This window comes from Carassius gibelio, chromosome A21, assembly GCF_023724105.1.
Source record: "Carassius gibelio isolate Cgi1373 ecotype wild population from Czech Republic chromosome A21, carGib1.2-hapl.c, whole genome shotgun sequence".
Classification (NCBI taxonomy): Eukaryota; Metazoa; Chordata; class Actinopteri; order Cypriniformes; family Cyprinidae; genus Carassius; species Carassius gibelio.
Window position 1 is genome coordinate 13,195,453 of NC_068391.1, and position 21,755 is coordinate 13,217,207.

At 36.3% G+C, this 21,755-nt stretch overlaps 2 protein-coding genes across 3 annotated transcripts in view; one reads left to right on the forward strand and one right to left on the reverse strand.

Moving 5' to 3' along the window:
* caln2 (calneuron 2) overlaps positions 1-17,557 on the forward strand; it is a 36,551-nt gene extending 18,994 nt beyond the window's left edge. For both annotated transcript variants that reach the window (XM_052537050.1, XM_052537049.1), the window contains exons 5-6: positions 14,328-14,484; positions 15,464-17,557. In XM_052537050.1, the coding sequence (XP_052393010.1) occupies positions 14,328-14,484; positions 15,464-15,591 (285 nt within the window). In that variant the 3' untranslated portion in view covers positions 15,592-17,557. The remainder of the gene's footprint in view (positions 1-14,327; positions 14,485-15,463) is intronic.
* A 1,946-nt stretch (positions 17,558-19,503) lies between these two features.
* LOC127941704 (stromal cell-derived factor 2) lies at positions 19,504-21,752 on the reverse strand. Its single transcript, XM_052537059.1, has 3 exons — positions 21,525-21,752; positions 20,656-20,852; positions 19,504-20,560 (listed from the first exon to the last, which is right to left on the reverse strand). Exons 1-3 carry the CDS (start codon positions 21,697-21,699, stop codon positions 20,270-20,272), a joined length of 663 nt encoding a protein of 220 aa, XP_052393019.1. The 5' UTR covers positions 21,700-21,752; the 3' UTR covers positions 19,504-20,269.
* Positions 21,753-21,755: the final 3 nt, after the last annotated feature.

Genomic DNA, 21,755 nt, shown 5'->3' on the forward strand with positions numbered 1-21,755 from the left:
GTCAGCATTAACCAGTATCACTAACAGCATATTCTAGCTCTATGTGATGTATAATTCATGTGTATATTTCGCTATTGTTTCAATAATGTTTCAAAACATCTCCACTGCAGCGACACCAGAGATGGAGATGCATTACATTATGAAGCTGATACATTGAATTATGTAGTCTACCTATGTTCTATTGCATTACTGTGGATTCTGTGATTCTATAGAAATGTAACATGTATAGATGTATTTTCTATACACAAAAGTTTGGGGTTGGTAATTTATTTATTTATTTTTATATTTTTTGTTCACCAATGCTGTATAATTAATATTTAATCAAAAGTACAGTAAAACAGTAATATTGAGAAATATTATTATGATTTTAAATGTATATTTTAATATATTCTAAAATGTAATTTATTATTTTGATGGAAGGAAGACATTTATTGGCAGGAATATGTTTAAGTTAAGAAGCCATTACTCCAGTATTCAGTGTCATATGACCAATCAGAAATCATTCTAATATGCTGAATTGGTTCTTAGGAAAGATTTCTTATTATTAATTTTGAAAACAGTTGTACTGCTTAATATCTTTGTAGAAACAGGATTGTTTGATAAATAGAAAGTTCAAAAGTACATAGTTTATACTTTTGTAACATTATAAAAGTTTTACTATCACTTTGATCAATTTATATATATGTATTTTTTTTCCTTCCTGACCAAAAATGTTTATACACCAGTGGTGTCAAAAGTACTGGCATTCATTACTCAAGTAGAAGTATAGATACTAGGGTTTAAAAAGACTTTTGTAGAAGTTGAAGTATCAACTCAAGCTTTTTACTCAAGTAAAAGTGTAAAAGTACTGGTTTAAAAAACTACTTAAAGTATAAAAGTAAAAGTAATGTAAGGGGAAAAAAATGCCATTAAGAACAAAAGCTTAGGCCGCACCACAGGGGCCTATTGTGCACTACCCCTCCTCAAAAAAACATTTTTCTAAAGGCCATAGGCCATAATGACTATAATGTTATATTAAAATGTTCATGTTGAAAAATTTGGGATGCACTAGGCTTCCTGTTTCAGCCGCATATATGAAAATACAAAAATGGTGTGCACATCCCAAACATCCAATTAGGACGCAGGTGCAAGACAACTAAATGATATAGACAAATAAAGAAGTGAAGTCTGAACACTGAAAACTACTGCTCCAGAGGAATTTAATCAAGCAACGTTTCGACCTTCAGGTCTTCATCAGCCGCATATATGCCCATTTAAAATGAACGCACTTTAGTACAATGCAAATACATTAAAGGACTAGAGATATGATGACTAGTTGCCAATAAGTATTGTTATGGTGCAAAAAGTCAAACTTCAGAGGCTTGTCATCAATAACTTTTAATGGAATGTAAATGTACATCCAAGATTAGCTGCAGGAATCTGCGAGGGCGATGGACAAGAACATTGGTGCAGGCTTAGTAACAATTACACTTATATGGTTGTCTATTTACAGTAAACATTATAGTGCTGTCAAAATGAATGATTAATCCAAGTGATTAATCAAAAACTAAAATAGAAAAAGAAATCATAATCCTGATACTTTCTTGATTGATAGCTTCTTGTATTTGGTCCATACGTCTGCTATGTCCAGTGTTCGGGGGGGAACGAGTTACAAAGTTGGTATAGCCTACTTATCACAACATTGTCAATCGCATCGTCAATCGAAAACGCTAATTTATTAAAACGTCTCGCCACCGAACTACCTACAGTAGTTTAATTTGTGGAGGACGAAGAAAAAGCACTCATTTGGTAAATGAGCCAGTGAGAAATAATAACTTTTAAGTAGGGTCCAGTGCCTTTTCAATACTTTTAAAATGGTACCGGCTCCTAAACGGTGCCTGAACCGATACTTTAAAAAAAAGAACCACAAAAAAAACTATGGATAACTTTAAAGAACATTACAAATATTTAAAATAAATCCATAGCTTGTTGTGCAAGTTGTGCTTCCCTTAATCTAAGCCTAATAAATGTATTTCACAATCTGGGTCATTATTTAATACAAAACCACACATAATGTTTCTACTGTATCTCTGTCACTCACTCTGATATTTAGTTAAGATGAGTGCTGTCTGTCACTGTCTTAAATCAGTTCTGTGAATTACTGTATGGTCATTCTTTATAAAGTAGCAACAATGTCGTTTTTAAAATACAGTACTGTGCAAAAGTCTTATGGACAAATTAGTATTTTCTCCCCAAAAAGGGTTTTAAGCCAGTTATTTATATCTTTTGCTGTAGTGTGTCAGTAGGAAATATCAGTTTGCCATTAATTTTAATAATAATCTAGTGCGATTTTGAATGCACAAGCAGTCTGACAACGGCAAAATGAATGTTTGGAAATGTAAACTGATATTTTATACTGACACACTACAGCAAAATATATAAATAACTGTCCGAACACCATTCTTTTAAGTGAAAATACTAACGTGTCTAAGACTTTTGCACAGTAGTGTATGTATAAAGTACGTATGATTAAATTAAGTATATTTAAATAAGTGTAATTAAAGTATGTGTTCGTTCATATGTGTTAAGGGCTAGATTTTCGCTGGAGGAAACGGCTGTGGTGTGATGAGCGAAAACTTTACAGATGAGAAACCGACTGCTACCTCGTGACCTTTTGTAAACTGTATTTATGACAAAGAACTGCACAGATATGGATATTCTAACAATCTATCGATAAACACATACCTTGTGTCCTCTGTTTGTTTAAGTGCGCATGCGCTGCTCCGTTCGCGGTTTGCGCCTCTGCGGATTGAAGAGCGCGCTGAAAGACGGGAGGAGACCGGTCTGACGCTGGTTTCATGTGAAATTTAAGCGGACTGACTCTGAGGCGATCGGATACCGCTTCCATACCCAACCCTACTTTTAAGAAATATATTTTTTGATAAACGAACCCAAAACTGTCTGTCCTGGCTGGACTGTGATGTGATTTGTGTCACGTGCAGGTGCGATGGATCGCGTACAAACCAATAGGGTGTCGGAATGGTATATGTTAATACTTCTCATCCAACCACAATCAAATTCACTCCATCCGGATGGCGCGATTTATCTGGATAGGTTTTTTTTTTTTTTTTTTTTTTTTGAATGATGACAAGCCGGAATGAAAACAAGCCGAAATGAAATAGCAGTAACGAAGCTATTTTTAAAATGTAAGGAGTAGAAAAGTACAGATACTTGCCTGAAAATGTAAGGAGTAGAAGTAAAAAGTCGGCTGAAAAATAATCACTCAAGTAAAGTATAGATACCCCAAATTTCTACTTAAGTACAGTAACGAAGTATTTGTACTTCGTTACTTGACACCTCTGTTATACACTAGTGTGAATATATAAATATAATTAAATAAGATTTCTGTTTGTACCCTTTTATATTTCAGTTCAGACATCTCAATAAATATCGGATACTAAAAATATTTGGGCAGAAGATATTAAATAGCTGAAAAGAAAAACGTAAAACTGTCTTGATATTGTATGTCAATGCCAAAAAAAAAATAAAAAATTATATGGCTCATGAATATGAATTAGTTGTAATATCAGTAATATTAAATATGTAATATCATTATCATATCATTAATAATCGGCTGTGTCTTTTCTGCAAATAGTGACATCACAATCAACAAACTTTGCAAAGTCTGTTGGAGACTTGAGCTGGCCAGTAAATATGTTAACAAATGTTTAGTGCACAATATTCAGCCTACAAGTGGATTGTGCCATAACATTCTCATGAATTTATGTTTGTTTAAAATTGGCCCTCTGTTTAGTATTCATGTGTGCGAAGGGCAATACTCCTGACTCTGTTGTGTTCTGAAATGAAGATTAACATATTTTAGACAGTTGAAGGAATGGGTGAATAAACAGAAGAGGAAGAAACTGAGTGAAATATGAAAAAGGCAATGTACTGAAATTATAGGAGGATTCAGGAGTATCCCCAAAAGTCACCACAGCATGGAGTGTCTTTTGTCAACTTGCCACAGCTGACAACTCAATTAAGCCATAAATCAACCCAGCGCTGTCCTCCTCAATGTCCAGCCCAGATGAATGACACCAGCATCTCTCTAACAACTTTTGCTTGTATAGCCAGCGGCTTCGATGCTGTGCTAGAGCCATAACTGTCTGATAGTAAACTAAAAACCTCTGTGGATGCATTTAGAGCAGCATGACAAACAAACTCAGCAGGACTGGATGCACAAATATTCACTTTTCAGAGCAGTTTGTGCTGACGAGTGCACAACGGAGATTACCACTAGGCTGCGAATTTAAAACACTGCAAGCTTTTAACGACACAAGAAGACGGCCACATTAGCGCAAACCACAAGGCTTTTACTTCAGTTAGAGTTTAGATTTTTGTACATGTTTTAAATGAAACATCAAAAGGGTAAACTATTTAAATATATAATTTGAAGCATTGAAAATTCTCGTTTCTACCATTGGGGCAATAATTAAGATGTTCCAATCATCTGGAGATGTTACAAATCTGCCTGGAAGAGGTCTTGTTTGGATACATGGTATCGTGGGTTCTATCAAATGCCAACAGACAGAAAAAAGCAGACCTTTACTGCCTCTGCTAGAAATCTTATAATGGGCCTTGTTTGGACCTTCCATCAGGACAATGATCCATCAAAATCATGAAATATCAAAACATCAAAATCAACATGACAATTGGTCACTGAGCACAAATTTAAGGTTCTGTCATTGGCCAGCCCATCCCTGAACTGAACCCTATAGAAAACAAGAGGGTGAACTGAAGAGGAGAATCACCAGCATGGACTTTGGCATCTGAATGAGATGGAGAGGATCTGTATGAAAAGATGATCTTTGATCAGGAACTTTGACCAGGCATTCTCAAACCTCATCAGGTATTATAAGAGAAGAGTCAGAGCTGTATGTCTTGTCAAATGAAGGTTGCAAAAAGTATTGCATAAAACGGGGCCAATAATTGCTTTAGAGAATTTTTTTTTTTTTATTAAAGATCAAAAGTATCCTTCCTTTTGATTGCTTTATTTGCTTATGTTTGCCAAGGGGGATTGGTCATCAAACTTTTTAAAATCTTTTTTTTTTTTTCTGGGAAAATATAAGATCAGTGGCAAAACAGTGAATCTTTGTTTGTTGTTGTTGGGGCTTTTTCATTGTTTCCCAAAACTGAACATTTTAGAGAGGAAAGCATTTGAATATAAATTGCAGCAGGGCATAATATTTTATATGATGAACAAGATGAATGATTGTGAAAGTGCGACTCCGATTGCAGACAATTTCTGACATGGTTTTCCAAACATCATTTGTCTATTATATAGCTGCATGTGGGCAGAAATCTCTCCTAGTAGTGTTACCTTCTCCATCATGCCTTCATTCGACAACATGTGGCAGTCTCAGCTCATTTGGATAAAGTGAAACTTTTCTCAACTTTTTCACACTGCTGGACACGCCCACGGTTGCTCTGTGTCGCCCGGAAATCACAAACTTCTGGTCATTTTATCACTGCAATGGCTTCATGTTAAGACGCTGCTCTTTGTGAAGATAAACGTGTATGTAATAGGTTAATGACACCTGTTTTCTGCTTGTAATTCTCTCATGGCTGCTGGTCTGCAATTATCCTGTTGATTGCCTTCTATCCTCCAGGACACTTCAGCTAATGGAAAGGGGATGGAAGGAGGACAGATGCATTGCTTCTTTCACACTGGCGGTCATTAACATGATGAGATAACAATCAGGCCCACAAGCAGATGGGTCCTAACTGTGTCAAATGTCACATGTGGAGACTGTGACAGAGACACTGCATTGGTTATGTCTTAAACCTCGTAATTGGCTCATCACCCTTGTCTGTAATGTATGTGCGATTGTTTTCGGCTTGATTGTGCTATGAATGCTGAGTACTGCATGCATAGATGTACATGCAAAATTGGACGTGTGTGGCCATGATCACAATAGACTGAGCAATTTAAACCAGTATTTAGCCAAGTCACAGTGCAAGTGTTTGATCTGCTATAGCTGCTGTTAGAGTAAGTAGAGGTAATACTGGCCCAGGATGCATGGAGCTGAATAAAAATGAGTTCATTCGATGTAATGGATGGCTGAGAAACCCCAGACCCTCCTGTTACAATCGCCCTGCTCCCAAACACACCATTCACGCCCAAATGCCATCTGTTCAGTTCACACTTCGCTAAGTGACAGTTGCAGAACTGGCAGCTGAATTACAGGCTGTTAGTGCCTTGGAAATGATTTCACAGAAGACTTGAAGTTGAATGTGTGTGTGTGTATGTGTGTTTGTGTACTTCCAGGGTATAGATCAAGTTAGTAGGGGCATATCAGTGCACTTCCTCACATGATTTTTCAGAGCTTTTTTGGCACGCATTAATAACATGTTGGAGTCTCTGATAAGACACCACAGACGGTCCCCCCGATGTCTTAACGGAGTGATATAGTATCGCTTGGCAGACTGTTTGAGATATTCTGAATCATCTTGTCTTGATTAAGGATTGGTTTACTTAGATTAAGCTGTGACTTTGAGGGGCCACTGAAAAAACAGCAGATAAAAATAGGTCTGTCAAATTAACATTTTAATTTAATACAGTTAGATATTGTTAAATTAACACACTTAATCATGTCTGACTGACAATGGAATGTCAATGGAAACCATTTGAGCTGAAGTACAGGCAGAAATACCTCCTAAATGTATGTTGTCCAGAAATTATTATTATTTATAGTAATAATAGTTGTATATAAAGCAGTATTTTGTTTTTTGTTTACTCCTCTGCCATAATAATGTCTTCATCCACTTTACCTTCATCCACAGTCAGACCAAAGTCAGACATATATATTAATAATAATAGTAGTTATTAATAATTTAATAATAAGTAGAGTAATAATAATAATAATAATAATAATAATAATGAATAAAACAACAATATTTGACTTATAAAAGGCCACAGCATTTTTTTGAATTATCTTCAGTATATTGTCTTTTGAGCCCACAGTCAGTTCAAAGAAATAAATCTTTAATAATAATTATTATTATTATTGTTGTTGTTGTTATTGTTAATAAAACTGATGATTTGACTTCTTAAGAGCCTTTTCCTCATTGCATTACTGCTACAATATTGTCTTCAAATGGTTCATCCTCATTAATAAAAAGCATGTTTTTTGGATCCAGTTGGTCCAAAGAGAGATGTAAATGAATTTATCATTATTATTATTACAATTATTTTTATTCATTTTAAAGAATACAATATTTTGACTTTTAAATAGCCTTTTTTTTTACCTTAATTGGGTGCCACAGTAATGCATTTAAAATATCCTAACATAATAATTTTGACAGGCTATTATTTGCATTGAATTTGATACAAAAGGTGTTGCAGGAAATGTATTTGATTAAGTTTTAATAGACTAAGAGCACTAATAAAAGTATTTGAAATTTTTTATTTGACCATCACAAATAACTAATGCATGCTATTTAGTAAATCAAATGATGTTGTTCTATTCTGCGTCCCGTAGAGTCAGCTGATTTGGCCGTTGCTTTTCTCTCCTCACATCAGTGTAGCTTATCACTCCATATCAGCATTAACGTGGCTATGAGTTATAGAGGGGGCGCAGGCAGGCAAGGAATAGGAAGGAAAAAGAGCCGAGCTCCTATTTCATTGTGACAAATGTGTCTGGACACCTTCAACACGACACTTACTGCCCTCGTCCCGTGCTCAGTGGGTCAACCAAAGACATCAGCCTCTGACAGATTTGTTCACGGCCCATCTCCCCCAGCGCGCAGATCCACTTAGCCGTGTGACATGAGAGCTGGCCACAAACCAGACACACTTTTAGCACCAGGTCTAGGTTTTGGGGGGAACTTGAACTTGCTCTGCTCCAAAACCTACTGAGCTGCCTATATGATGACATTTTAAATCATCATATATAAATCATCACCATATGAATTATATGGCAGCATTGCATAGATCCTACCCAGAGTGCAGAACCATTAATTGTGAATGAAGCAAATGAAACATTAATTATACATGAACTGAAATGTTTGAATAAAAACAGTTCAGACTAATGAAAAATTTATCATTTTAATCAATATTTGTGTGTGTTGTGTATTTTTATGCTTGAGTTTCAGGTTATTAGTTTAGCATCATGCTTACATTAAACTCATAGTGGTCCCCAGCAATTGTTCGTACCTGATTAAATCATAAAAATGTTTTTTTTGGTGTAAATTAATGCATTTATGTTCGTTCAGTGATGTTAAATATTGCTTTTGAGTTGAATAATTCGATGCTATTTCGGTTTATTTCATAGGGAATGCTATGACATGCAAAGTTGCTCTTTATGTAGATTGCAGCGGTTATAGAAAAGATTTAGAATATTATATTTATGAAAGGCATCCATTGTATACAAACATTGTAAGTTGGTCGAGCAATGTGCAAATGATCACAATAATTGTGGAGGTAGAACAGGCATTTTAACTCTCTGAATTAGTTTATTATTATGAATTAGTTTGTTCTGTCCTTCTTTATGAGAGCGCTCCCAAATCATTTCACATAGGTATTTACTTTCTCACATTTATCATGTACCTTCCATTAAAATGAAGTGTTTGAGTAATTGAAATGTTAATCACCTGCTACACTGAGCGATACTTCGGGATTGATGGTCAAAGATGTGAATCAATAAAGCCTTTCAGTGCCATCACTGAAAAATAATGCTGCACAGTAAGTGTAAATCTGTGATAATCAGAGGCCTCTCCAATGCCTGTCAGATCAAACAGACTGTGTGGATTACAGCCAGCGCACACACACACACACACACACACACACACGCGCACACACACACACACACACACATACATTAGCATTTACTCACACAAGGCAGACCTCCTACAAGAGCATTCCTTTATTGATGTCATAAATAAAGTCAAACTGAATGTGAAAGAAAAGGAATGTATCATGTGACAATATTGTTTTTGGTACAAAAAAGAGAGAACCCTATGTATATATATAGGGTTAATAGTATTTAACTATTATTATTATTATTATTGAGTCTTCCCCAAAGCTCATGGATTTTTCTGTGTGGTGGATGGTAATGGATTCCTACTATTTTCTTTTCAAATAATCTCATTAAAGGCTGTTATATTACTTTAATTCAGAGAGCAGACTTTTTGTTTTCAAGCACACTCTAAGTGCAGTTATCCTGATAGAGTGCTTCAGCACCTTTGAAACAACTTGCGGTAAATTGCCTCACTTTTAACGCCATGCAGGCATTGGTCATATGAAGAACTAGAACATTAGAACTGATGCCTGGAGGTACTAAATCAACATCACTTGTTAACACAACAGGGATTCAATCCCTACTTGTTTTATTGCACCATCATTTTTGGCCTTTTGGCCATTTTTATAGATCAAATGGAGAGTGTTTGATGTTGCTGATGAGTTTCCATGAGCAGATTCTTATTTAGGCAGTAGAGAGCAGGTCGTTTACTCTGAGCTAATGAGAGAAAAACACAGTTTGATATAAGAAATGCTATGATATTACAGTTCATAACCAAGACATCGAAAGGTCTCTTTCATATAGTTTTCTTTCAGAGAGATAGAATAGTCAGTGCTGGAAAAAGAAGAGAATTTGGAGTTGAAGTGATCCTAATGAGAGTATGTGTCTGGATGGGTGTGAATAGCTGAATGACAGAGATACATGCTCAGTGCTGTCATCTCGCTTCTCACAAGAGACAATCCTAGCTGATAATGTCTCATTGAGACTTTATGCATGGCATTGTCTGACAGGCTTCTGTGATAACATGAGAGAACCGTTGCTTCTGCATCTTTGCTGAATCTCCAGGAGCTTCTAAATGGCACAAGGACTGTGTGTTTGCTAAGGGGTTAAGGTTTGGCTGTTAGCATGGTCCAGTTAACTACTGCCAGTAGATACCGTAACCGTACATTCTGAGTGTGAAACGCTTTTTGAATGTCCTTTCAAAGGTTGCTATGCATTATGATAATAGAAACATAACACCATTATATTGTAGTATAATACGATAACATTATAGTATAGACTTTCCAATTTAATTTAAAGAGGTCATTGGATGCCCATTTTCCAGAAGTTGATATGATTTTTTAGGGCAGGGATAGGCAACTCTGGTCCTGGAGGGCCACTATCCTGCAGAGTTTAGCTTCAGCCCTCATAAAAACTCCCCTGCCTGTATCTATCTAGTAATCCTGAAAACACTGATTGCCTTGTTCAGGTGTTTAATTAGGGCTGGAGCTAAACTCTGCAGGATAGTGGCCCTCCAGGACTGGAGTTGTCTATCCCTGCTTTAGGGCATTGGTCTCAAACTCAGTTGCTGGAAGGCCACCGCTCTGTACAGTTTTGCTCCAACCCTAATCAAACACACCTGATCCAGGTAATCAAGGTCTTCAGAATTTCTAGAAACTTCCAAGAAGGTGTGATTTGGAGCTGGTTGGAGCTAAACTCTGCAGAGCTGTGGCCCTCCAGGAATTGAGTTTGATACCACTGCTTTAGGGTCTTAAAGGGGGGGTGAAATGCTATTTCATGCATACTGAGTTTTTACACTGTTAAAGAGTTGGATTCCCATGCTAAACATGTACAAAGTTTCAAAAATTAAGTTGTAGGTTTGAAGGAGTATTTTTGTTCCAAAAATACTCCTTCCAGTTTGTCACAAGTTTTGGAAAGTTTTTTTCGAGTATGGCTCTGTGTGACGTTAGATGGAGCGGAATTAGCTTATATGGGTCCTGAGGACACTTCTGCTGGAAGAGCGCGCACTCCCGTGTAGCAGAGCAATGAGAGCAGATACATTCACTGATCAGAGTGATTCACTGATCAGAGCGAGAGCGTCGCGAAATGTCACAAAAGGAGTTTGTTTTTGGTTGCCAGGGCAAGACAACCCTGCACAGATTAACAAAAGAGAAACAGCATTAAGGGACCAGTGGATGGAGTTTATTTTTACAGAGCATCAACAGAGTTGTGCAAGTGTTTGTTCCCTGCATTTCGAAGATGCTTGTTTTACAAACAAGGCCTAGTTTGACGACGGATTTGCGTATCGTTTATTTCTTAAGGATGATGCAATCCCAACGAAAAAGGGTCACGATCGTGTGTTGGAACCGCAGGCGGTGAGTAAAACTGCTTCAAATATCTCTGCCTCCTTGTTAATGCGTCCCCCTCCCATGCCGAAGACCCGGGTTCGAGCCCTGCTTGGAGCGAGTCGTTGCTGCTGCTGCAATCGTTCAGTTTCAGCCTCTGGATCTGATTCTGGATCATAAATAAACGGCTGAATCTGACTGTTAGCGATGGTTTGTTTTGGATGTTTTTTTCCTCACGGTAATGTCACAGCTTTCAAACGCTCTCAACGCAAAAGCTCGTGATTCTTTAGCTCCGCCCACACATCACGCCTCCAGCCGGTCGAGTTTTTCTGGGAAAAATCGGTACAGACTATCTTTCTCTTATGAATATAATAAAACTAAAAACTTTTTGTAGTTATGAAGGGTGCAGTACTACTCTTTAGGTACTCAAGATTAACAGGATATTGAGTGAAAACGAGCATTTTACCCCCCCCCCCCCCCCCCCCTTAAAGAAAATGTAACATAGTTTGATGAAAAATTCTCAATTGTAATGTAAAAACACTTTTTTTTTACTCTGTCAAAAACTGATATTTTCAGAGCAAGCCTTTTTGTAGCATTTTCCTTTAAATGTTAATGAGCTCTGCTGACCCCTGCTGAGACTGTTTACTTTAGCCACATATATCGTGAAACTTGCTAATAAGCACATTATTAGTAAAGGCGATTTGCAGAGATTCATTAAAAGACATTCATTAAAAATACTCCCTTCACTTGGTGAAGCTGGACCACGAATGATTCATGTAAAGATAGACACATTTTGGTAGATCAGGGGCACATTTCCTTAAGAAACAAATGTAATCCACTGCGTCTGCTGCGGCTCAGATGTCGGGAGTAAATCACGACTGCTATGTTCATTATTTCATCCAACAACAAAACAGCTCAATCGCTTAGGAGCCATTCTTGTCTACATCTGCTCCGGCAGTGAAACAACAGTGGACTGATGACAGCTCAGTCAGGGCAGGTCTAAGATGAGACACCAACCCAGTCTGTGCTGAATCGAGCTGTCAATCAGACTATCGGGGGAGGGGCCTGTCTTTGTGACATCACAAATACAGGCATCTGAGATAGGCTTGATTTGAGAAAGGGGTAAAGATTTTAATAGATTAAAAAAAAAAAAAAACACTGGGTGGATTTTGATCATTATAGGGTGGTTGTGTACACACACTGCCAACACACATCTCAGTTCAAATAACTTGTAAAAATGCACATAGCATCCGATGACCCCTTTAAAGGGTGCACTAAGCAAAAAACGCTTTTGACCACCAATCAGCGGTAAGGGGCGTGTCTAGTAATGATAGGGAGGAGAGAGTGCTCAGTGAGTGCACAGGACGGATAATGGCAGATCTACTAGACATAAAGAAATAAAAAGAAAAAAGAGGAAAATTTTGGAGGAACAAAACATTGAAAAGAAGGGTTATAATAAGGCAAGAGGCTGCACCCGTGTAAATATTGGAGCAGCTTTCCAGCACTGGTGAGAACTCATCGAGCAGAAGGGAATCAGATGCCTAGGTTGCTTTGTTTCTTCTTGATAGATGAGTTAAGTTGAATATGCTGCGGCTGGCAGTCATGGCAGATCCATGAGGGGCATACATGTGGGGCGGAGTTATCAAAATAGGGGCGAGGTCCTGTTGAGGTATGGGCATGTTTGTTTGGGTGCTTTCAGAAATCAACAACGTTTGTCAAAAATCGCTTTGTGCACCTTTAAGCAAGAATGGTAAATTGCTTTAGTAATTTATTTAGGCATTTGATTACAACTGCTATTCTATAGGAAATATTATAATATTTTTTTATATTTATTTTTATGTATGTATTTGTAGGATATATATTTCCAATTGAATTTAAGCAAAAAGGGTATAATAATTCATTAAACTGTAAATGAAACATCAAAATGTATGTAAATTTAAGTAGTAATTTGACTGATTTGCATTCTTATAGGAAATATTGAATTTATATGTAATATTTTTATTCAATTTTTTATTCAAATTTGAAATTCATTGATTATATATATTTCCGTCTTTTAGAAATTCAAAAAATTGTAAATTAATGTAACTGTGTCTATGTAATAATTTGATTGCAACCGCATTCTTATAGGAAATGCTGAATTTATTTTTAATTGTAATATTTATTTTCTTATTTATACTGGTATTAGCACTTATTTATTCAATATATATTTCCAATTTAATTTCAGAAAGAATAGATATTTAGATATTCAGTAAACTCTAAACTAAACAATTTAAGTGTGTACATTTATGAAGTAATTTTTGTTAACAACTGAATTGTTAAAGAAAATATTTAATTTATTTGTAATATGTAATTTTATCAAAGAAAATATCTTTAATATGTCTATTTTATATATAAGTGAATATGTAATGAAATCAGTGCATTTACATGATGCACATTACATATGCTTGAACAGCATAAATGAAAACACTTTCAAACATCTTGCAAAGATTTTAAGAGTCTGGAAAAAATGTGTTTGCGTGAATGAAATGAAGCAGAAGGACACACTCAGCAATGTAATACATATTTTCTCATACAGTTCAATAATTTATTGACTCTGCCAAGACAGGATAAATCCCCACCACCAAAGCTCATTCAAGGTGTCTGAGAAGACCCTTGACACAGAGTTTGCCGGGAAATTGGAAAAGTTCAAGTCTGTCTCTCTCAGTGATTCTGAATTATTGAACCAGCCCAAATTTGCCTCCTCTTTTTCGTCTTCTCCTTTATGCAGCTTTCACCCAGCTTCAGGTCGCAGTGCTGTCACCACAGACATTGCAGTTCAATGAGCACAGAGATGCAACTGCTAATTGGACATCTGAAATGAAGTCTCTTAGATGAAGTGTGTTTGTGTTACGGATATCTTTTGGTTGCAGAACAGTAAAGATGTGAGCAATTATTGTCTGATATTGTCAACATCTCATTTTGTGTCAGAAAGTTTGTCCAGTGCGATGATCAATCTGTGTGCTGTGCTTCTTTTCATTGTTCACCACTGACTGAGCGAGAATGAGTGTGATTGACTTGATTAACATAGTAAGTGTCTAGTGAACCTCTCTTCCTACTAGCCTGACTTATCTAAGAAATTCTCCCATAATAAATGACTGTAGGATCTGAGCACCTCCCCACGGAGAAGCACTGACAGCCCAGCCGTGCTGAGATTTGACAACAGGCCTCTTGTGTTTCTACTCCACAGTTTGACATGCAACAGATGTCCCTGGAGGAGCTCAAACACGTCCTGTTCCACGCCTTCAGAGACCATCTCACCATGAAGGACATCGAGAATATTATCGTCACGGAGGAAGAGAGCTTGAAGGAGAACTCAGGAAACTGCCAGACCGAATTTCAGGGAGGTAAATAGCAAAGCGAACAATTTCTTGTTAATTGACGGATCCTGCGACAGTTTGTTGAACTTGTGCTGATTCAGTGAGAGGGTGAGAGCGTTCTCATTTCCATTGTAACATCTAATCCTCATTTTAAAAAGTTAGCTTTTTTAAATGAAGCTGAAATCACATCGACTTTTGGCTTCTATAGAGGTATATATCAGAGTATATATCATTGCTTAACAATATAAGAGCTAGGTCTTGAAAGGTTTTATATGTTATCATTAAAAATCCATTTCTTTATGGATTTTTACTTCTGGTGGGCTCTAGAGCCTGATGTGTTTGCCCAGAAACTGGCCATCTAATAAGACGAGAGCTCTGTGCTCTCAGTGCATTATAGGTTTTTTGGAATGAAAAGCATCTGATAAATGTAATATTTTCCTTACTTCCAGCATTGGCTATTTTTGAATTTCACCCGCTTTTGAAGAATTATTGAACCAGATGTTTTCATCAGCCAACAGAACTAAAAGGAATTAATGGAATTCTGAAACGGGGCAAATATCGTAAATACTTTTATCCAATTACGTTTCAGCAGTTCAATATTTAATCTCAATATGCAGCACAGAATAACAACACAAACTGAATTGATGTAGGTCTGATAAAAAAAGAACAATTTCATGCCTCAAAATCTAATTAGTCTGTCACAATTTTTTTTAAATGTATGCTTTATTGACCCACACTGTGCCCTTAAACAGTTTCCCCTGAACAATTATTTCTATGTGTGTGTGTGTGTGTGTGTGTGTGTGTGTGTGTGTGTGTGTGTGTGCAATCATGCATGTGTCTAGTCCGGTGAAGCAGCTCATCAGAGCCACACGTTTTGTTTCATTATTGTCATTATGCACAGAGATCAGCAGCACTGCTGGATCATTGTTGGGATGGCCTATGCTCAGTGTGCTGTCATCTCTTCTCATTAATGCTCTTTCACATATGCTCTGTTCTACTCCATCAGTGCATTCGAAAAAGAAGAATCGTCAGACGTGTGTCCGCAAGAGCCTCATCTGTGCTTTTGCAATGGCCTTCATCATCAGCGTCATGCTTATCGCAGCCAATCAGATGTTACGGAATGGCATGGAGTAGCCCCGCCCACTGTGAACCCTGCTTGGTCTGACCTCTCTTAAGAAACATGCATCAAAAACTCCACTTTCTTGTAGTTTGAAGAGCGTGGGGAGCAGAGGATGTGAAGCAAGTTTTGTTTTTTATATTTATTATAGCGATTGTAATTGTGACAGACTCTGAAACGGCAGTGAGAGAGGTCCTTCATCATCATCTTGACAGGGACATGCAAGGGCTCCACACTGAATACCATTTAATGCAATAACATCCTGTGTCCCTCTGCACTGTGTGTTTTTCTCATTCCCTGTCTTTGAAATGCGACGACTTTGTACTTTATCTCACTCCAAGTCATGTCAGAAGGGAACAATGAGGCGTGATTGGCAGCCTGTCCAATGGAGCCACTGCAGGATGTCTGGTATCAAGAGCGTGTGCATGCTCATCTCAAATACACTGTATGTTTTCTTCACAGCATTGCATTGTTGAAGCTTATTTATGGAATTTATTGAAGTTATTGTTTAATGTTGAAGGGACTGGGTATTTTTGGAATAGATAGGGAAATTTCAAATTAACCAAATACACAGGCTACATCAGGATCTGCATGGAGTACTGTATCCCACAGTGCATTTTGACCTTTTGAGTGAAATACTTTTGAGTATTTCAGCAGATTTTTTTTCTCCTCCTTTTATTGAACCAGCAATACTAAAGGAATTTTTACATTGAATTCAAAAAATGCAAAATAACCGTAATTTTGGGCAAATTTATTTATATTGCATATATGCTTTACTTTAGCATAATTGAGAGAGAGAAAAAAATATATATATTTATTTGATCAATAGTGAAAATTCTGACATTTATAATGTTAAGAATTATATACTGATATATAAAGAGTCCTGCCTGACACGTGGGAATATATATATATTATATATATATATATATATGACCATGAATTAAGAATTTGTTCAATGACCTAAAATTTGTTCCCTCATTTTAGTTAAATTTGTTTTGTTTTAGTAATTTGTGGCCACGTTGTACTAATCTCTTTGGTTTGATAATCAAAATATGGAAATTAATAAATACAACATGGCAATTATGAACTAAAGTGAGGGAACAAAATAATAAGGCCATGTGGCCATGATTTAACTAAAATGAGAGAATGAAGGAAATACATTTTAATCAGTTTCATGTGCGGAGCTACATAAATCCATTTCAAATCAAATCTGTTTTTTTTATTTTTTTTTTTTATTTCTAGTCATCAATTTGTAGAATCCTGAATAAAAAGCATCCCTCTTTCAACAAAAATATGAAACAGCCCAACTGTTTTCTGATTGATAATATAATAAGAAATGTTTCTTGAGCAGCAAATCAGCATATTAGAATGGTTTCTGAAGAATCGTGTCTCACTGAAGACTGGCTGCTGAATGGCTGCTGAAAATTCATGAATAAATGGCATGGTAAAAAAATAATTTTAAATTGTATAATTTGAGTTACAAATGCATTGTGGCTTTCCAAATTCTGCAAAGAAAGTGGGATTAAATTAAATTCCACACATCTCATTATGCAAATTTTCTTTAATATTTTGCGATACACCTTGTGCATTATGGGTAAACAGGATCATTTTTTGTAATGAAAATTAGAAGTCTGTTTCAGTCGTGCCATTACACAAATCTCTCATTTTGTGTATCTAAACAAAAGAAGTGAGTATAATACTCTTTTTGATTTCAAATATACTATCTAGGTCTTCTAAATGTCTGCACATATTGTCTGGTTAAAATATATGACACTGAACTTCTGCGGAAGTGTCTATGCTACATAGTTGGACTTTTTGGTCCACTTTGAGTTTTTATTCACTCTCAGGCTCAGAGAGTCGGTGAATGCAACTCAAATTGCTCTGAATCAACCAGAAGTAAACTGGTCAGTCTCTAAAATAGCACTTTTTCTTTTACAGTTACAGTCTGTGTGTAATATAAAGATTTGTTTACCTGTTTGTCTATATATTTATAATGTTTGTGCACATCAATCCCCTTCCCTGTGTTTCCTACTATTGTGTATACAGACGTTTGTCACGGATCCCTTGTATATTGCATGTGTATTTATAGTGCCACGCAAAAGTTGTCTTTGGATTGTCTGTCTGTCTGTGTCATGTTTGCCTGTTCAGAGCACTAATGCAGTGCTTTTCCAAGGTCTGTACTGCTTGCAGGCATTTGCTGAGAGCATCAGTCTGAATGGCTGAACTCTCATTGTTTTCTTCCTGTGAGCAAATCTTATATGAAACAGTACCAGCATTCTGTGCCAAAATACACCACAAAGCAAAAGCGGATAATGGGGAAGCGTTTACTGGACAAAGTTCCTGTCAGTTTTTCAGAATGTGACAGAATGGTTTGAATGAGGACTGGTCTTTAGTTTTATTCCATCAGTCTGTGCTTTGAATCGAGGATCCTTCCAAATCAATGGCTCCATCTAGTGGATATTTGAAAATATGACATGACCGAGGTAAACAAGTGACACTAGTAATAAAGAAAAAGAAACAAATGAACCTTTACCAAAAACAAGCTGTAAGCGTGGAATACAGTGTAAATTCCATATATATCAATTTAAAGTGTATCATTATTTTTACTAGCCATTATTCTATGTATCCCCCTGCTTGTTGCCATCTTATTAGAATCTACATTCTCCAAAAATTACCCTTTAGTTTATGGGCATTTTGGATATATAATTTGGTAATATTTTATTTGCTACTGTATTTTATATTTCGTTGATTAATACTATTTGTTTTCAATTTTACTTTTTTTAATCTTGCAAAGGTTGATGGAATTTTTTTATTTAATTTACTCTCAATCCAGATCCTAACTTCACCTGAATTTGAAAAGCATGCCAAATAACATTTTATATGAATGTCTTTTTATGGAGTATATCAAGAGAAGGGTTATTAATATGCAAAACCGTATTCATATTGCATGCAGGATGTGGATTGACAGATTAAAGCAATATGGTTTCTAAACAAAAATGCATCGTTACTGTTTTTATACAGTCTATGATCATTACACGTAAAGTTTATGAAAAAATAAAAAGAAAGTTATTATTGAACATGACAGTATGTCTTTGCACCCAATTACTGATGATGATAATTTATAGAATATTTCTTGTTATTGTTGCCTAGGCCAGTAGGGGGAAGCATTGGATTTTCCACAAATAATAACTAAAACCGTCAGTTTTTGAGCCACTTCATAAGCATGTCAGCACCAGTGAACCCAGTGTTACCTGTACAAATGACAAATAAATGACTTTATCCCTTTTTCCTGACAAAAGATAAAAAGGCAGCACCATTTCTTAATAAACCAGTCTTGATATCTTTAATTTAAAGCATCTACAAAATAGCATGTTTACACAAACCACCTGTCTGAGGTAATAAACTCTAAAGGCTGTTTAATACTTCATAGTCGGTACTAATGATTCTCAGCTGGTACGGTGTAAGTACTGTAGTACAGCTGTGACCTCAACCACGTAAACAGAAAAGAAGTTTACAGGTCACTTCAAATATTACAGCATCTACAGTAGATGTAATCATGGTAAATGTGTAAAAAGGCACTTAATTTATTTTACATTTAGAGACAACAATGGATGATTTGTGTAACACTAAAAAAATATGTTAGGTGTAATACTCAGGTGTGCAAGTATGATACTGAAAGGAGTAAAGGAGATTTTGTTATAAGAAACTCACAGCTTCCTTTAGAAAAATAGCCTAAATCATCATTACATAGCACCACATTACTGCAAATCCCTCAATGAGATTAATGTTAATACTGCTGCTACATCAAGTGGCAGTGCTGCTGTAGTATTTCTACTCTGAGGTCAGCTTCAAGCAATTCAAGTGAATTCCAGCTAGTTCTGGTGTGCAATTCATTTAGATTCGCCAGGATTTAGATTTAAAAAAAAAAATTTTCTAGAACAGCTGTGGCCCAATTTTATGACTTAAAGATTTGATGTTCTTTTTTAATTAAATATCACTTGAGCTAGATGCAAATAGATGGTAATGATATTTCTGTATTAATGGCCATTAGATATTCTCAAAGGTGAGCACAAAATGTCCATGCTGCAAGCTTAAACACTGAACTTTGCGTTATAATTATGAAATCTGTAAGATTGTGGAATCAACTTTAAAAAATTGCTTTAAATGCTAAGTGTCTTTTTTTCTGAATTTCAAAAATCAAAAAATCAAAAAATTGTCTTATTATACACTACCTTTTAAAGTTTGGGGTCAGTAGAAAAAAAAAAAGTTATTGAAAGAATTATCTCATGCTCACCAAGGCTGCATTTTATCTTATATTTTTAATCTTATGAGCAAACATTCCTCAAGTCTTCAGTGTCACATGATCTTTCAGAAATCATTCCAATGTGCTGATCTGGTGCTCAAAATACATTTCTTAATTATGATCAATGTTGAAAACAGTTGTAATGCTTAATATTTTTGACAAAACCTTAATAATCCTTATTGACCCCAAACTTCTGAACAGTAGTGTATGCTGTGCAAAATAAAACGATATGCTTAAAGCTTTCAAAAATGACCATGAGGCACAGTTTGATTATGAAACTGTTTTTCATAACAGCTCAAGGCTCTTCTTCTGGACCAGCAATAAAGAAAAACAAACAACAGGACCCTATAAAATGAAGAGTCCAGCAGATTCAGCTTGTATGAAGCGTTTCTCTAAAACTCAGTATGTATGCTGAAATCCCTGGATCCAGTCTGACTGGGTTTCATGAAGACGCCCTCCATTGTTTTCCAGTAGCTGTGTGAGCTGCTGACCATCATGCCGTGCACTTCTCTCTGGCCGTGGATGGGTCTGCCGTACTGTTCCCCCGTCACAGACAGCAGAGCCTCAGTGGACGTGTGGCGGAACCGAACGGACTCCTCCCGCTGCCACACAGAGCCTGCACACAGAACCGTCCACTCGTCCAGATAGTCACCCTCGCCGTTCTCACCAAAGGCACTGACCTCCTAAATGGGATGAGTTTTTGAGTAAAATTTAACATCAAAACTCTGCATACAGTACCTTTACATTAAAGCGTGTATAAAAGCTGAAATATTAAAACCTGATTTGAAGAAAGAGGTGAAGTAAAGTAGTGGCTGTGTAGATTGCGGCCCGTGTTCACATGGGTCAATCGGATGTTCTGTCCACACTGCACGGGAGTCCCTCGATGACATGCGGCATCACTTGTGCCCCGCACACTCCAGTAACTGTTACTGTCCTCCGCTGTGGTCACACCAGTCACCGACTGCTGACCACTACCTGGAATCAACATTCACAGGTCATGCTGCTGCTGCATCTTCTATTCAGCAAGCAAGCATGCATTAATTTGATCAAAAGTAAAAATAAAGACATTATATCAAAAAACAATATATTACAAATAAATGCTGTTATTTCAAACTTTAGATTCATCAAAGAATCCTGAAAAAAAAGGTTTCCACAAAATATTAAGCTGTTTTGAACTTGATAAGAAATGTTTCTTAACACATTCGAATGATTTCTGAGCGATCATGTGACACTGAATCCTGGAGTAATGATGCTAAAATTACAGCTTTGCCATCAATGCAATACATTAAATTTCTCTCTCTCTCTCTCTCTCTCTCTCTCTCTCTCTCTCTCTCTATATATATATATATATATATTTAAAAACTAGAAAACAGCGATTTTAAGTTGTACAAGTATTTCACAACACTGTTTATACTGTATTTTTTCGATCAAAGAAATGCTGCCTTTTCAAAAAAAAAAAAAAAAAATCTTACCGATCCCAAACAGTGTATGCTTTTAACCCTACAGTATATATTTTTTTTACAAACTAATTATATAATGTTAATTCAATGATTTTTCAAATGAAATATTTTATAACACATCGAATGTTTATATTACTGCTGTATAGAATAGATGTGACGAGGAGCCTTGTTAATGAAAGTCACTCACCAGAACCATAGCGCACATCGTGAGAGTGTAACCTGACGTTGTGTTTCACATTGAGCAGCTTCACCACCGACCCGCACGTTACAAAACTCATTTCACTGCCGGAGGACAATGTAAACATACATGACAATAATACTGTTATAGGGAACTGGACCCGCAATAATCCTGAACTGCCCATGGCTTGCTGAGCCCAAAGGAAAAACTAAGCGTTAAAAAACCCTGCATGACGTCACA

Excerpts from the sequence above, each read along its gene's own strand:
- LOC127941704 (XM_052537059.1), bottom strand. The coding sequence starts at position 21,699 with ATGGGCAGTTCAGGATTATTGCGGGTCCAGTTCCCTATAACAGTATTA. Across the intron at positions 20,853-21,524 it reads CGATGTGCGCTATGGTTCTG|GTAGTGGTCAGCAGTCGGTG; the intron begins GTGAGTGACTTT and ends TGTTGATTCCAG. Across the intron at positions 20,561-20,655 it reads CACCTCTTTCTTCAAATCAG|GAGGTCAGTGCCTTTGGTGA; the intron begins GTTTTAATATTT and ends CATCCCATTTAG.